The sequence below is a fragment of the Sprattus sprattus genome (assembly GCF_963457725.1).
Source record: "Sprattus sprattus genome assembly, chromosome: 10".
Taxonomy (NCBI): Eukaryota; Metazoa; Chordata; class Actinopteri; order Clupeiformes; family Clupeidae; genus Sprattus; species Sprattus sprattus.
In genome coordinates this window covers 3,657,760-3,675,199 of record NC_137908.1, presented here as the reverse complement: position 1 = coordinate 3,675,199, position 17,440 = coordinate 3,657,760, and the positions used below count along the sequence as shown (strand labels likewise).

At 43.3% G+C, this 17,440-nt stretch overlaps 1 protein-coding gene across 2 annotated transcripts; it reads right to left on the bottom strand.

The window, feature by feature from the left end:
• Positions 1 to 761: 761 nt before the first annotated feature.
• On the bottom strand, positions 762 to 17,142 carry mdm4 (MDM4 regulator of p53). Of its 2 annotated transcripts, none has more exons than XM_080845638.1 (11): positions 17,022 to 17,142; positions 15,990 to 16,065; positions 15,793 to 15,867; positions 15,391 to 15,524; positions 15,050 to 15,099; positions 14,167 to 14,231; positions 12,666 to 12,774; positions 12,173 to 12,333; positions 8,353 to 8,553; positions 4,324 to 4,392; positions 762 to 3,180 (listed from the first exon to the last, which is right to left on the bottom strand). In XM_080845638.1, the coding sequence occupies exons 2-11, from the start codon at positions 16,062 to 16,064 to the stop codon at positions 2,557 to 2,559; spliced, it is 1,563 nt and encodes a 520-aa protein (XP_080701764.1). In that variant the 5' UTR covers position 16,065; positions 17,022 to 17,142; the 3' UTR covers positions 762 to 2,556. The 2 variants fall into 2 exon arrangements, with proteins under 2 accessions (XP_080701764.1, XP_080701765.1); XM_080845639.1 differs by having other exon boundaries at positions 8,353 to 8,550.
• Positions 17,143 to 17,440: the final 298 nt, after the last annotated feature.

Below are 17,440 nucleotides of genomic sequence, written 5' to 3'. Positions count from 1 at the left end.
AATCATAACTCACACACACACACACACACACACACACACACACACACACACACACAGAGACACACACACCCACACACACACACACACACACACACACACACACACACTCCAGTCAAAGGAGAGAGCTGAAAACAAGCTCTGGGCTTAGCATCAGCCAGATCCTCTTCATATCACAAGGCACTGCTGTTTGCATTCATAACATGTCACCACCAAAACAAACACCGCAAAACACCTTCAACACCATGAACAAATTCTGAATTTGGTCAAAACATTTCCCCAACGGTACAAAAATTCATCAAACATAAACTGAACTCAAAACACGGTACAATTATACATAAGAAATTAAATAAATTAATCATACAAGAGTTATTAGTTAAGAATCAGCTCACAACACCCCCCCTTCATCTCCACATGTGAGGCACAACATCAATGCTTTACAAGTCAGAACAAACCTGCTCAACCTGCCTGCTTGCTAATTGCAGGAATAAATGATGTAACGCCATCAGAACGCTAACTCATTAGCTCAACAAGAACTGAAATATAACAGGTGGAAAATCAAAAGTGTACAGGGAGGACAAGAGAGGAAAAAAAAAAAATGTTGAGCACCGCAAATGGCTGCTAAAAAGCAGCGAACACTTTAGTTCTCCAGAGAGGCTGCAGCATTAAGAGGCACTGGGGAGGCAGAGCGGGGGGGGGGGGGGGGGGGGAAGGCAGAGCGTGGGGGGGGGAGGCAGAGCGGAAGGGGGGGGGGGGGGGGGTCGTCACATCCAGATGACAAGCAGGAATCTCTTTACACTAAGTACCCGACTACAGGTCCTCTTATGTGTGTACTTATATATATATATATACACATTTACATACACACACGCTTTATGTACAGCAGCAGAGGCAAATACAAAGGTTTCCATGGAAACGTGAGACATAGGCTACGGGTGGAAAGGCAGAGCAAACCAGTCACAGGTAGGCTAACGGGAGGAAAAGCAAGGCCGGATGGGAGAATCTTGCAGCCACAGTTCTGCAGTGTGAGGCAGAGAGAGCAGGTCTGGTACACCTGGACAGAGGTCAGAGGTCAGACTCATCATACCTGGAGTCACCTGTTGGCCAGCACTAAGTCTGTGTGACCCGACCGCCAGCTAATAGAGACCTTACAGAGAGGGCATGTCAAGGTCAAATGTCATAGATCAAGGTCATGGTGCTACACAGGTAAGTGGACACACAAGAGCATCTTATTCTCATGGAAATATTCTATGTACTTTTAGCGGATATAGTCTTTACAGCTTCACATATATTGTTTGTATTTTTTTTTTAAGCATACATACTGTATTTTGCATCATGTTACTTAGTAAATACTTCAATCTAGACTAACACCAGTCTGAGAGAATATACATATTGCCCCCCACCCCCCCCAAAAATAAATAGATAAATAAATACTTCTGTTGTTGTTTAAGAGCATGTCCATATTTCTAGCGCTTTTCTATACATACCTGTGAGGTCTTTTTACACATCAGCTGGGCTCCCTTATCAGCATCTAATTTTCTTTCATTCATTCATTTGATGTGCTTCCATGAATTACACACTGTAAAGACTACTGGCGCACTGAACGCGTTTCTAGTAATTACCTCAGAACTCTTAGTTATAGGCTTGTATGGTACCTTCTTAAGTTCTGATAGCAGGCCCGGGTGTGACCCCTAAATCTGCCAGAACCAATCAAGAGGAGGCTGCTGTCTTGGTTCCTCTTAGCTCGTTTTTTTGAATGGCAGCAGTTGGTGAAACAAACAAACAAACAAACAAACAACAACAAACAGACATCGAAAGTGAACTTCAGTCGGAGGCAACACTGTTGGCCAGTCTGTAGTCCTGTACATCAATTCAGAACTATTTGGATTTCAGTTAGTGAACTGTCAGGGTTGAACTTGCAGCCTGGTTGCCATAAAATAAGGAAGAAAAACATTCTTCTTGTGTGAAGTTTAAAGGAAGGAACATGGAGAACAGCCAATGAAGGCAACACAGATCCTCGTGGAACAGCCAATGAAGGCAACACAGATCCTCATGGAACAGCCAATGAAGGCAACACAGATCCTCATGGAACAGCCAATGAAGGCAACACAGATCCTCATGGAACAGCCAATGAAGGCAACACAGATCCTCGTGGAACAGCCAATGAAGGCAACACAGATCCTCGTGGAACAGCCAATGTAGGCAACGCAGATCCTCGTGGAACAGCCAATGAAGGCAACACAGATCCTCATGGAACAGCCAATGTAGGCATTGAGGGGTCCTCATAACAGGAGCCAATCAGATTATTTTTACGAAAAGAGCCCTTTCAGTGAATAGGCTTTCATCAAGACAGTCAATGAAGGCAATGAATCGTCCTCATAACAGGAGCCAATCAGATGGTATGATTTTTTACGAAAAGAGCCCTATCAGTGAATGAAGGCTTTCATCAAGACAGCCAATCAGTGGATGAAATCTTCACAAAGACAGCCAATCAAGCCGAGGGGCTTTAATGAAATGAACAAATCAGGTCAAGGTGATCTAGATGAAAACATCCAGGGATCACGCGATGAAGGTTTTGATGACCTTCTGGATGATCTGCCCGCAGCCGGGGCAGGGGGCGTGGAACTTGTGCAGCTTGCGGGCGCAGGGGAAGCAGGTGAGCATGTGGGCGGTGCGCCCGTGGATGATGTTGCCGTTGCGCGGGCGCACGCGGCACAGCTTGCACGGCTCCATCAGGTCCTTCTGACGCGTGGCCATCTCCTCGTCCAGCAGCGTGTCCTGGCTGTCCCCCTCCGAGCTCTCGCCCGGCTCCTGGAACAGAGCCTCCGCGGAGGGGGGCAGCCGGCGGGGGCCCTTGCCCTTCACTGAGGGGGGCAGAGGGCAGTCACGCGTAGCCACATGCGAGGGTAAGATCACGGGGTCAGAGATGGTCCTCATGCAGTCGGGCACATCCAAACCTTCCTCATCATCTTCATCATCATCATCGTCGTCCTCGTCCTCTTGTCCCTGGTTTCCGGAGCATTTTTGGGGGCGCCCGCTGCACGCTGGGATGTCTGGGACGGAGAGTGAGTGGACGAGGCGGGGGCAGCCACGGTACCAGTCCTTCTGCAGAGCCCAGCAGCGCACGCAGTACCTCTGCAGAGGGGTGTTGAACTTACGGCACTCTGTGCACTGCCAGGCATCCTGGACACACACACACACACACACATGAAAACACAATGCTCTCATTAACACACACATGAAAACAGAAGGCTCTCATTAACACACACACACACACACACACACACACACACACACACACACACACACACACACACACAGACACTGCCAGGCATCCTGGGCACACACACATGAAAACACAAATCTCTCATTAACACACACACACACACGGCTGGAGCAACAACAGGTTACACTGATTAAGCTCTCATTAACACACACACACACACACACACACACACACACACACACACACACACACACACACACACACACACGGCTGGAGCAACAACAGGCAACAGTAATGAAGCTCTCATTAACACACACACACACACACACACACACACACACACACACACACACACTGCCAGGCATCCTGGACACACACACTTGAAAACACAAGGCTCTCATTAACACACACATGAGAACACAAGGCTCTCATTAACACACACTGCTGGAGCAACAACATGTAACTGTAATGAAGCTCTCATTAACACACAAACACACACACATACACACACACACACGGCTGGAGCAACAACAGGCAACAGTAATGAAGCTCTCATTAACACACACACACACACACACACACACACTGCCAGGCATCCTGGACACACACACATGAAAACACAAGGCTCTCATTAACACACACATGAGAACACAAGGCTCTCATTAACACACACTGCTGGAGCAACAACATGTAACAGTAATGAAGCTCTCATTAACACACAAACACACACACATACACACACAACCATCACCAGATAACCAGATGGTCGCAAAGCTCCACTCATCAGCATTAACACACAAGGCAGGAGCACCAATATAGCCCAGATGAAGAGAATATCCTTAATCCCCAATGCAGTACATGGGTCAACTAATTAACACACACACACACACACACACACACTAACACAAAATATCCTTAATACCCAATGCAGTACATGGGTCAAAACACCATCATAATAAAACGGACGTATTGTATTTTATAAAGGCACAGCTTTCATACCAAATGCACTGCGTCAGAAAGTAAAGATCAATGAAGGCGGATTCAGTTTTTATTCGTGTTTGTTTTTTGTATGAATGAGGAGAGTAGAGAGAAATACACACCTGTATAGATATCTCTGTGTCTGTGTCATCACTTAAACACTGGGAGTCTTCATCTAGTTCCTCTGACATCTGCCAAAGCGAGAACCACACACACACACACACACACCACACACACACACAGAGTGGACAAAAAAAAAAAGAGAAAAAGCAAAAGTTTGACACTTTAAAAAGAGAACCATGGCCTATGGTAACTAAGGCTGCAACTAATGTAGCATTCCCCCCGATGTATGGTCCAGTCAAGAACTGATGATAATCCGTTTATTGGTAATCCATAAATTCATTGGTACAAACAGACATTAAACACTGTAAAAACTTGTGCCTTCATCGGAGGTGCTAAACAATGTATCATTTTTCTTTTCCTTCTACCGTTAATAGTAACATTCTATGTATATATATATATATATGTTATTGATCTTGCACGAGCAAGGAACTCATATAAATAATAATAGTACAATACGGCAAATCAATTAATAACAATAGGAACCAACACAACAATCACTATAGAATCTTCGCAGAGGTTGGGTCTGTTACACTCCCACCAAAATTATGAGTATTATATAACAGTGTTAACACACATTTTTCAAACGTGTCATGGCTATATTCAATACATATTATATACAAATAATATAACACATATTGGTGTTAACACGCTATTCACTACGAATCATTTTCTATATAGAAATGGCAATAAATATGAACTTTTCACCTAAAACACCATATAAGAATTATCCACAGTATTAACACACATTTTTCAAACATTTCATGGCTACATTTAAAACATATTATATACAAATAATATAATGCACATATATTGGGGTTAACACGCTATTCACTACGAATAATTTTCTATGGGCCTATAGATATGGCAATAAATATGAACTTTTCACCTTAAAACACAATATATGATTAAGAAGCTTTTAACAAAAGGACCAGTTTCTGTACAGGGCACTCTAATAAGGAGGGCCTACCCAAGCACTCACTCTTTCTGTTCAGTCTTTTATCTCCCAAGGAGATTTTGACTCTTCTTACAAGTCCATCTTTCCCTTCGACAGTCTCTATAAGTTTCCACTCACCTCTAGGTGACAGTTCATCAACGTCCATCACAACGTCACCTGCCTGCAGGTTTCTTTTTGGTGAGAGCCATTTCTGTCTGGCCATGATGGAGTGAAGATACTTCTGTTTCCAGCGGCTCCAGAACTCCCCTGCTAGATGTTTCAGCTTTCGCCGTCTCTTTCTTCTGTACAAATCCTTCCTCTGAAATGTGCCAGGCAGAGGCAGTGCTGGGTCTGTCTTCATTTGGATGAGGTGACTGGGGGTCAGAGGATCCAGACTGTTGGGGCTGAATAAGGTGTTCACGTTGAGGGTGTCATGGTTGTGAGCTATTATCCGCCTTGTGACATAATGCTCCTTTTGGATGGAAATAGGATGTTTCAGAGACTCTGAGACAGACGAATAGCGGAATTTTCCTCCCACCTTCACTTCACCTCTCTCTATGATTTCCTTCATGTATCTTGTGTAAACTTTTTTATATTGCTTTTCTCTGTTAGACTTCTTTCTCCTGTTGTCATGTAAGTGTGGGCGTTGCATAAAGGGTAATGGCATCTCATAATGTCCCTGTCCATTTAGTGTTATGCCTTCTTTCAGATTGTTCAGGAGAGTTAGATCTTGTGCTGCTGACTTGTCATCTCCTTTAATGTCCTTGAAGTCTGACTCTAGGGCACTGATTACATCCATGGGAGTTAGAGGGAGTTCCTTTACAGAGACTTTGTGCAGGCTGGTGTCTGTTCTGTCTGGGGTTGTTGTTGAGCAGCTTACAATACTCCATTCTAAATCCGTACTAATGGCATAGGGCTCGTCATCTGCGGCTGCCTCAGTTCGTTTTGCCGCGATGCTTAGGTTTTCAGAATGTTGACTGGCTTACGACTGAGAGACAATACTGCCAGGCGGCGCGTCATGGGCTGGTAGCAGATGAAGACGGTGCCTTTCATTTTCCTCGTTGAATTCTCCGTCTATTATACGCTCTGCAATAGTTTTTACAATGTCTTTCGATACAGCCTCACACGCAAGGATTCTCCTTCTAAGTAAAGCGGATGGTGTCACTCTTTTTCTTAGATCTTCATAAAGTTTCAGAATTTCGTTTAGTCGGTCTTCAATTTCGTCTGCCATAGCACACAGTTCACACTCGGATATGTCTTTCTTTAGCTTTTGTCTGGCGGCTCTGATTTCAATTTTCCATTGTTCATAAATGTTGAGCAAACGTATCAGTAAACGATCAGATAGTTGATTTTCCTGGCTTGCAATTAGCTCTACTAATTCCTGCCTAGACATGTTTTCACAGTCGCCTTGGTTCAGTAAGTCTCCTTTTCCTTTCTTTTCCATTTGTTTCCTTTATCAATTCAGCGGTAAGCTTTTCTTACCGTCTCCGTTGACCGTCACTTGCTACGACTCACTGTGCTCTCCCTGTACCGTCTTTGGATTGCAATCAGCTTGAAGAAGCAGGTGTAGGTAAAGTTTTTACTGTAGCATTCCCCCCGATGTATGGTCCAGTCAAGAACTGATGATAATCCGTTTATTGGTAATCCATAAATTCATTGGTACAAACAGACATTAAACACCGTACAAACTTGTGCCTTCATCGGAGGTGCTAAACAATGTATCATTTTGTTTCCTTCTACCGTTAAAAGAAACATTCTATCTATATATATATGTCATTGATCTTGCGCGAGCAAGGAACTCATTTAAATAATAATAGTACAATACGGCAAATCAATTAATAACAATAGGAACCAACCCAACAATCACAATAGAATCTGGCGGAGGTTTGGTCTGTTACAACTAATGAATATGTTGATAAATCTGTCGATTTATTTGTTTTGATTATTCAATTAGTTGAATAGTTTCAAAATTGTATTGTACAGAATTTACATATTTCAAGATTCAAGTTTTATGCGCTAACCATGCTTTTTTTTTTATTAATGCATTTATTAAAAGGAATTGGAAAAATGTTGCTTCTAAATAGCTTGGTTTGGTTTAGTGCAACATCTAACAGGCTTCTCAATATCACATTCACATCACTTCACTGATGTCCCGGCATGACTGCACAAGGGTCAGGGACTCGTGACTGTGCACACAACCCCACCGACGCTGAACAACGTCCTAGGGGAAACTCTGATGACTCTTGGATGTTAAGCACAGGGCATACTAAACTACCCAACCGCATTCATGTCATTGAACAGGCTGTTTTGAAGTAAGGAGTAGCCGAATCTCGCGGGTGTATTAACGAGATTTGTATTCAGCGTCAGTGACGACATGAAAGTCTCGGCGTCTCTTTTCTTGTCACTAATTATCTACATATGCACACGGCATCGCTGGAGACCGAGCATCTTCAGTAGAGTAAGCGCCTTTTTTTGCTTTTAAGTTCATAGTTTCATAGTTTTCAGATTATATAAACTGGAATTTAAAGTTTAGGCCAATTACAACAACATTATGAACTGGTGACAAACAAGTAAGTCGATATGGAAACTGAAGTTGAATCATCATTTCTGTATTTTAGAACATCATTGCGCTGTTAATGGTATGTAATTAATTTAGTTTTGAACTAAAGTTTGCTAAGTCTCCTTCTGCAGAGCCAACCAGCATGCTGGCCCGTGCTGGTTAACCCTGAGGCACTGCAATGCAATTGACGATCCGCCCAGCAGAAGCAAGGGTTTTAATAAGAAGTGGTTCCAGTCAGGTCAATAGTTGTTTTTCTCTTGTTTTCAGTGCCAAGTAAGGAATATGTGTGAGCTGGGAGGGGTGTGTGTGTGTGTGAGCCGGGGTGTGGGTGACCGGTGTGTGTGAGACGGGGTGTGTGAGGCCGGTGTGTGTGAGAGGGGGTGTGTGTGAGCCGGGGTGTGTGTGGAAGGGTGTGTGCGGGTTGGTGTGTGTGGAAGGGTGTGTGTTAGCCGGGGTGTGTGTGTGTGAAGGGGTGTGTGTGACCGGTGTGTGTGAGGAAGGCTGTGTGTGAGACGGGGTGTGTGTGGCTCTTACCTCTTTATCCTTGTCTTTGGTGGCTCTGGTGTTATTGCCCTCCTCGTCTTCAGGGGGCGACTCTGCGTCACTGCCCTGCTCCAGCGCTGCCTCCTTCATCTCCACGCTCACCTGCTCGCTCTCCGCCTCGTTCAGGAACCACAGGTCGTCCGTGGTGTCCGACACGATGGCCGTGTCGTCCTCCTGTCCCGGAGAGATCTGCTGGTTTTTTAACACGAATTGTTAGTTTACAGTAAGCATCTAAAGACACACTATCACCTACTCATAGATACGTCAGATGCAGAGAGTGACCTCTTAATATACCTACTCATAGATACGTCACATGTACAGAGTGACATCTTAATATACCTACTCATAGATACGTCAGACGCAGAGAGTGACCTCTTAATATACCTACTCATAGATACGTCACATGTAAAGAGTGACATCTTAATATACCTACTCATAGATACGTCAGATGCAGCGAGTGACCTCTTAATATACCTACTCATAGATACGTCACAAGTACAGAGTGACATCTTAATATACCTACTCATAGATACGTCAGACGCAGAGAGTGACCTCTTAATATACCTACTCATAGATACGTCACATGTACAGAGTGACATCTTAATATACCTACTCATAGATACGTCAGATGCAGCGAGTGACCTCTTAATATACCTACTCATAGATACGTCACATGTACAGAGTGACATCTTAATATACCTACTCATAGATACGTCAGACGCAGAGAGTGACCTCTTAATATACCTACTCATAGATACGTCACATGTACAGAGTGACATCTTAATATACCTACTCATAGATACGTCAGACGCAGAGAGTGACCTCTTAATATACCTACTCATAGATACGTCACATGTACAGAGTGACATCTTAATATACCTACTCATAGATACGTCAGATGCAGCGAGTGACCTCTTAATATACCTACTCATAGATACGTCACATGTACAGAGTGACATCTTAATATACCTACTCATAGATACGTCAGATGCAGCGAGTGACCTCTTAATATACCTACTCATAGATACGTCACATGTACAGAGTGACATCTTAATATACCTACTCATAGATACGTCAGACGCAGAGAGTGACCTCTTAATATACCTACTCATAGATACGTCACATGTACAGAGTGACATCTTAATATACCTACTCATAGATACGTCAGATGCAGCGAGTGACCTCTTAATATACCTACTCATAGATACGTCACATGTACAGAGTGACATCTTAATATACCTACTCATAGATACGTCAGACGCAGAGAGTGACCTCTTAATATACCTACTCATAGATACGTCACATGTACAGAGTGACATCTTAATATACCTACTCATAGATACGTCAGATGCAGAGAGTGACCTCTTAATATACAGTGGTGGCCAAAATTGTTAGAACACCTGACAGATCTGAGAATAATTAGCTTTTTTTTGCCTCCAAAACATGATTTAATTTCATAATGTTCATGAAACATGCAGATGGCTGTTCTGAGCACAAAAAAATATCAGATGAAGTGAGTCCTACTGTTTTTAACCACTTTTAACTTTAATAAGTGGTACGTCCACCTTTTGCAGCAATTACAGCAGCACATCTCTCTGGCATAGAGTCAATATATTTCTTGAGAACTTCAACACAAATGTTATCCCATGCCTTCTGCAACTCAAGCTAAAGGCTTTCCTTGGAATTTACAATAGATCTGTCGAGTTTATTTTCCAACTTGCCCCGAATTTGCTTGATGGGTTTGAAGTCCGGACTTTGATAGGGCCGGTCCATCATTATCAATGTTCCAGCAGATTCCTTGTCGCCAGTAGATCCGGCAATAGTTAAAATAATGTTTAGGGTCATTGTCCTCTTGGAAAATAAATCCAGGCTCAATAAGATGTCTCCAAGAAGGAACTCCGTGCCTCACCAGAATGTTGTGGTATACTTTTGTATCCATGATGCCATCAATTTAGCCAAAGTCACCTGTTCCTGAGGCTTAAATTGCACCCCACACTATAATACTACCCCCTCCTTGTTTAACTGTTGGCAAGAGACACTAATTTTTATACCTCTCCCCCTCACTTCGTGGAACATACACGCTTTGCTTGTTGCCAAACTATTAAAACCTGGACTCATCAGTACACAACACTTAAACCAATCTTTCTTTGTCCATTTCTTGTGTTCTTTTGCAAATTTCAGGCGTTACACTCAATTGTTCTCTTTCAGTAATGTTTCTTTGCTGCTATTCTGCCAAAAAGTCCTTCTTCTCCCAGTTTCCGAAGGACAGTTCTTGAAGACACTGTTGCACCATTAGTCATTGTGATGTTAATCTCGTCACACAGTTCTTGTAAAGTCTTTCTTCGGTCCTGAAGACTGAGAATTTTGAGATGCTTCACTTGTGTGTCTGAGAGTTTCTTTTTGAAACCTCTCCCCTTTCGGTTCTGGTGCCATGGTGGTCTAAAGTGTACTTTACAGTGCTTGGACTGCATCTCAAGTCCTTGGCTATGCGGCAGTAACTCCAGCCAGCATAAAAAAAAGCCTTTATTCGAACCCGTTGCTCATTTGTTAGCTCCTTCTTCACCTTAGCCATGTTCAAAGAGCATCATGTGCTTCAAGACTGCTTATAGAGGCTTTGGATCTATACCATTTGGTGGTGTGGCCTCAGTGACAAAACCCTGATGTTACCAATCACTTAATGAGCAGGATAGGCCTTGTACATTCAAAAAAATCGCCGAGCTGTGTCCTAAGACTCTTGCATCACCATCCATTTAACCACAATAACACCTGACAATGATTACGCAAGTAATTTGGCTTCTTCTGTGCAGGAACATGATTGTGTGAAATTGACAGTGAAATAGGCCTAGCTTGTTTTTGTACGGAAAATGACCTAAATCTCATTATGATGGCTCTATTCTATGGTTTATAGAGCATAATGATGACTTTGTAGATATTTCATTAGTTTTTAGGGTATTTTAATGGCCAATTCAACAAAAACAACTGAAAACTCTTAGATATGTCTGGTGTTCTAATAATTTTGGCCACCACTGTACATCCTCCTAGATTAGTCGAATGCACAGAGTGAACTCTTAATATACTCTCTTACTACTCCGGTTACTGAAGCAGTCTAGTGTACAGTGAAGATCACTACATGAAGCCAGTCACTATTAAATAACCAAATTCAACAAATGTATCAAAATGGCATCCTATTTTTATACGCTATTGGTCCAAGTGCAACCACATAACTATATAATGTTCTTTGATATCAGGACTATAACCCTGAAACATGGTTTATTCAAACATTCTCTGTACATAGTTTTAGGAGCACAGTGCATTCCATTTGAGTTTTTATTTCATTTGAAGTTATGGCCAGATAACAATGCTACCTTCTCGGTGAGTGAGAGGGGAGGAGTCTGTTCTCTGTGAGTGAGGGGGAGGGGATGAGTCTGATCTCTGTGAGTGGATGAGTCTGTTCTCTGTGAGGGGAGGAGTCTGTTCTCTGTGAGTGAGAGGGGATGAGTCTGTTCTCTGTGAGTGAGAGGGGATGAGTCTGTTCTCTGTGAGTGAGTGAGAGGGGAGGAGTCTGATCTCTGTGAGTGAGAGGGAGGGGAAGAGTCTGTTCTCTGTGAGGGGATGAGTCTGATCTCTGTGAGTGAGAGGGAGGGGAAGAGTCTGTTCTCTGTGAGGGGATGAGTCTGATCTCTGTGAGTGAGAGGGAGGGGAAGAGTCTGTTCTCTGTGAGGGGATGAGTCTGATCTCTGTGAGTGAGAGGGGAAGAGTCTGTTGTCTGTGAGGGAGGGAGAGATGTAGAGTCTCTGTTCTGCCCACTTACTTGGTTAGTGTGAATGTCGGTGGAGCCATTGCTCTTTCGGGAGTAGTTACTACGGAGATTACCCAGAAACCACCAGGGCAGCCCTGACAGGTCCCACTCATCCAGTGTGACGTCAAGCTTTGGCCTTTTACACGCTGATCTTGGCAGGCCATCTAATGAGTCTGAAGAGAGAGGACGTCAGACTTCAGAACAACTTTTGTAGAGTGCCACTTTTCTTTCAGAAAGATCTCAAAGATACAATAAGTAGGTTTGTTTACTGGTTGTACTAGTGGGGTTGCCACGAATGCTTAGGGAAGAGAGGATTTCTGTTTAAAATGCAAATCTTAACATATTTACTCATTTATTATTTTCATTTTCACGATACATGCAATTCATTTCATCTGCTAATCCCCACAGGACATTCAACTGCATGTATAAACATTCTTTAGTTGTAGTTAGCTGTATTTGAATATTTGAATCATCATCATCATCATCAAGTGCGAGGGCATCAAACCTTCATCCATCTCTCGTGGCCTCCGTTGGGAGGTGGTCTGTGGGGGGCAGCCGCCGGTGCCTCCAAACATGCTGAGGCCCAGACCCAGTCTACACACGCTGCCGGGGACCTGGACACGGGGGGGCGGAGGACACAAGTCAGCCGGGCAGACATGGGCAACACACAAGGGAGAACCACAGCCTCTTTAATGCAGGGGCCTGGGGGGGTGTCATGGCAACAACGGGCCACACAAGACAACGAGGGAGATTTAGGGGACGGGGCAGAGGGGTAAGGGCTGAGGGCAGAGGGGTGATTACCAAATGTATTAACAGCTCAAGCAGCACCACACCACACCAAAGCTGTTCTGTGATCACAATGGAGCTAGACTATGCTATGCTATGCTATGCTATGCAATGCTATGCTGAGCCACACTGTCAGGCAGGAGTTAATACAGGTAACTTTATACTACTTTAAGACTCTCAGGGTCTGCTAGTTAGCATTGAAGCAGCACAGTGACTACATCTGTTACCAGCCTTTTAAAGCAGGAGATCAGCTTTTGTTATGTTTTCTACTGAACTAACATAAAGCAGCTCCTTTTGAAACCCGTCTGTACATCCCTTCATATTATTCATACATCCCTTATGAAGTCCAATGTTACTATCTGAACTAGTTAATTTAAGCAATGAATGGAGAATGACAAGACATGGAGTTTGACATGTTTTGCAGTTTGATAGTGTTTCCTTAAGGTTCACGTTAGTCACTCTTGTATAGGTTTCCAATTAGTTTCAAAACACTCAGTGGTCTTAGTGAGTTTTTAAATTGCATTTGAAAAGTAAAAAGTGAGTGTGGGGGTGGGGGGGTTGCACATTATTCTGTGGTTTACATTAAAACCTGTCTGCTCAATGCTATGGCCCTCTTATTGCTTCTTAAGATGGTAACTTGGGTGAATTTAAGAGGGAAAGGGGTGAGGGGCACAGGGGTCGTCAGGGTGAGATGGGGTGGGGGGGCAAGGCCAGTGACGGTCAGAGAAGCTGTAGTTCCCCCAGAGGAAGTGTAGCGGGGCAGAGAAGGAGACTCTGATAGACAAACAGAGAAGGGGACTCTGTCCCCCATCGCCTAGGACGCACTGGAGTGGGCCTTGAGGCTCTCACTCAGTCACATGGCCATGTTGCCAGGCAACCACCACACGCAGCCAGGGATGGGGAAGTACAGAGACGGTGCAACTCTGTACAGATAAAAACCGGAGATGGCCGCCCTGCCCTTACATGGCGAACAAGCAAGGATCATCACAATTCAGTTCCCAGTTTGATTTTACTTCAGTTTGTTTGCATTTAAGCACATGAAGCAAGGGAAATATATATTATAAATCAAATTGATTTTGATTATTAGTGTGTGATTAGAAAATAAAAAAAGTGTCACATTTTTCACTGGGCAGTCTAACTTGTGAGAGCCCAGAAGAGAAGCCTGTTTGCCATGAAAGAACGATGTGGCGCCGTTTCTCCTGTGCACCATGCTGTCATACCTGACCAGGATCGTCGCTCGGGCCATCACTAGAATCCTTGCCCAGAGAAAGATTCTTTGCTGCATCTGTGTTTGAAATAAGACATAGTAACAGACACAATGCCCTGCCTTTATTATCCAATCACACGGAAGTCATGTGACGTCTTCCTTAGGGGGTGAAACTCACACACACACACACACACACACACTCTCTCTCGCTAACACTCACACTCACATTCAAATCAGCTACCAGTTCCATTTCTGTACAGCGAGAAACAGCTGAGAGGATGTGTGATAGCAGCTGGTTAATGCCTGAGGTTTGCTCTACTAAGGCCCTTTGTGACTTACCAACGCTCGCTCGCTTCCCACACACCACGCGCACTCCACTCACCACACACTGAACCGCCACAACACCATCACACCACCACACCGCTGCCAAGACTTGACAAAGAGAACCAGGTTTACAACTAAACACTTGACACCTACATACACACACACACACATACATACTTCTCCCAGGCAAAGGCCTTACTAGTTGCCATGTTGAAGAGGGCTAGCATGAGAATGACACAATGTGGACCAGAGGGTATTTGAAGGCAACCAGCACAGTCACACACAAATGTATTCTACCAGATAAACAATGGAGTTTCCTAACTACTATAAAGGATTATCTTTTAGTTCAGCCTCAAAAGGTACATAAAGCCTATCGAAAGGAGAGAGAAGGATTATTTTCCCATTTTTCACACTGGCTAACAGAACAGATTTGAAAGAGCACCTAGCTATTTTACTCCATACACATCATAGACATAATAACAAGCATTATTTACAGACCAAAAAGACAAGCAAGTTCATTGTTATGTCAATACATTTTCTCGGAAACATGGAGCACGGTCACGCTAACTTACCAGCACAGTTAAGGACGAATAGATTCTTCTTCAGCATCTCATACACCGGGCTGTAAAGGACAATAGATCACTTACAACAATGCAACTCATAACGCATCTATGTGCAATCCATATCAAGTGAATCCATCACTTACAGCAAAAGGAAAATATAACGAAATTACTTCTTGTTATAAATAAAGTCAAGTCATATTTATTCATATAGCACATTTAAAAACAGCTCATGCCGACCAAAGTGCTTTAAACAAGCAAATAAATAAAGCTTCTGACACTGATATTGCTGAAGATAGTATGGGGATAATGGCGACGGTTGGATGTCAGCTGTGAGCAAGTGGTGTTTTTACCTGGGGTTTTTCACGGAGAAGCTGTCCACCTCCAACAGCTCTCCCAGAGGGTCATCCTGACAGTGGACTATGTGCTGCCTCTGCTTGTCATACAGCTGCTTCACCATGATGTACTGGCCCAGGTAGTGCATAACCTGATGGGGAAAAATGACCAGGATAACCACTGCATTAGATACGCTTCTACCGACCTGTCAGTCACAACAGGTTATTTGGGTGAAGGTGTTTAGTTACCATGTTAAATGATTTGACTTTTTCAAACTAAGACATTTGTATTTAAAATGTGACCTATATGAATAACCAATCAAAATTAAACCTCAGGGACCTGCAACCATGCCTGATGCAGGCAGGTGGTTGATAGTCCCCATGGTAACTCGCTAGTTTTCCCTGCCCAGCACTCCTCACCTCCTTCAGAGTGAACACGTCCTCCTGGGCCCCTGCCACACGAAGAATCTGCAGGAGCTGAGCTTTGGGCTGCACCTATCGGCATCAAAAACGAAAAGTCACATACACAGCTGGGATGACCCACAAGCACAACTAAACATTTATAATTCATTTAAATTCAAATGGTTATTAACGCAACACCTCTCAAGTGGTCTTACCTGACTCCCCTCTCCTGGTAGACTCCTGCATGAGGCGTTTGACCCCAAGTACGGGTTAGTTGAAAACGAGGTCATTCTATGGGACACAGACTGGTTAGCTTAGAGGTCATGATATAATTAATTGCAATCACTAGTAATTAATAGAGAACTAACCAGACTGGCATAAATAACTGACGTGAAGTACGTATGGGACCAACGTAGCCAATTCAACTGTGAGGTTATTCCTTTGTTAACCGTTAAAAGTAGTATTTTAACATCTCTAGCAGTGGGTGCCTATTAATGAATAACCTAATGTTAGTCCATGCGGTGTTTGGCAATTTTCAATATCTACTGTCATATTCGTTCTTTATGGACTGTCCATGATAACTAATTGCATTATTCAGTGTGAACTTAACCTGGAACCAAAGCAAGTCCAACTAAAACCCTGGTCAATATGTACAGCATCTTTAACGTTATTTCTTTAACTTAGTCGTTGGCAGATTCAGCTAGTGAGCCAACAATTAGCTAACGTTAGCTACTGCATAGCTAATTGACAACTTTTAGCTACCCGTAAGTTATGCATCAGCAGACATAATTTAGGACTTCATCATTGAAAAGCATCAGCGAAAGGCTGTAAACGATATTTGTGAGCAATGTACGATAACAAAACTCCCATGTGTGCTACACGACAACCCCTGTTTCATCACAGTTGTCTGGCCAAGTTTGCTAGCTAAATGGCAGATGCTCGCACAGCAATTATGTTAGCTAACGGTAGTCTGCTAGCCAACTGCTTAAGTAAGAGTAAACCCACAAAACAGAGTGATTTGGTTAGCTGGATTATACCATAATCCTGAATTGCATTACTCACGTTACTAATTTGCCAACCAATTCCAGAGCTATGAAACGTCAGTTTATCTTTGTTAGCTAATAAACCACCCTCTGGTTCGCGTTAGCCCGTTTCACTGTGCACGGTTAGCAAATTAACGTAGCCAGATATGCTAGCTGTCATAACTAGCAAGGAAACTGATGAATGTTGTAGTTTTCTCTGCTTACCTTGAATCGATATGGGCTATAAATCGTTGGTTATCAACAGATACATTATATTGGAGGTCTATGAGGACTTTGCTATAAATTGTTCCAACCGTTTGTGCACTGTGTCATATCAAATTCAAACATGGTCGTAAGATAACTATTTCCGGTGTAGGAACAATGCCCTGATGCAGTCTTCAGAAGTGAAAACAGTCGTAACGGTCTGCAAAACTCTCACTTTTAACGCAGGTTATCTGCCTTGTTTCACAAACAACGTTTAAAAAGTTATAAGTAATGCTGCAAATGCTATCCACAGCATTCACCATTGTGAAATGTAGCTACAACACTTTTTAGAGTGGCAGATGTATCAAAAGACCGTCACCCGAATACCGGTACTTTAGAGTCAGACAATTTAAGACAACATAAATGCAAGAAAAACAGCA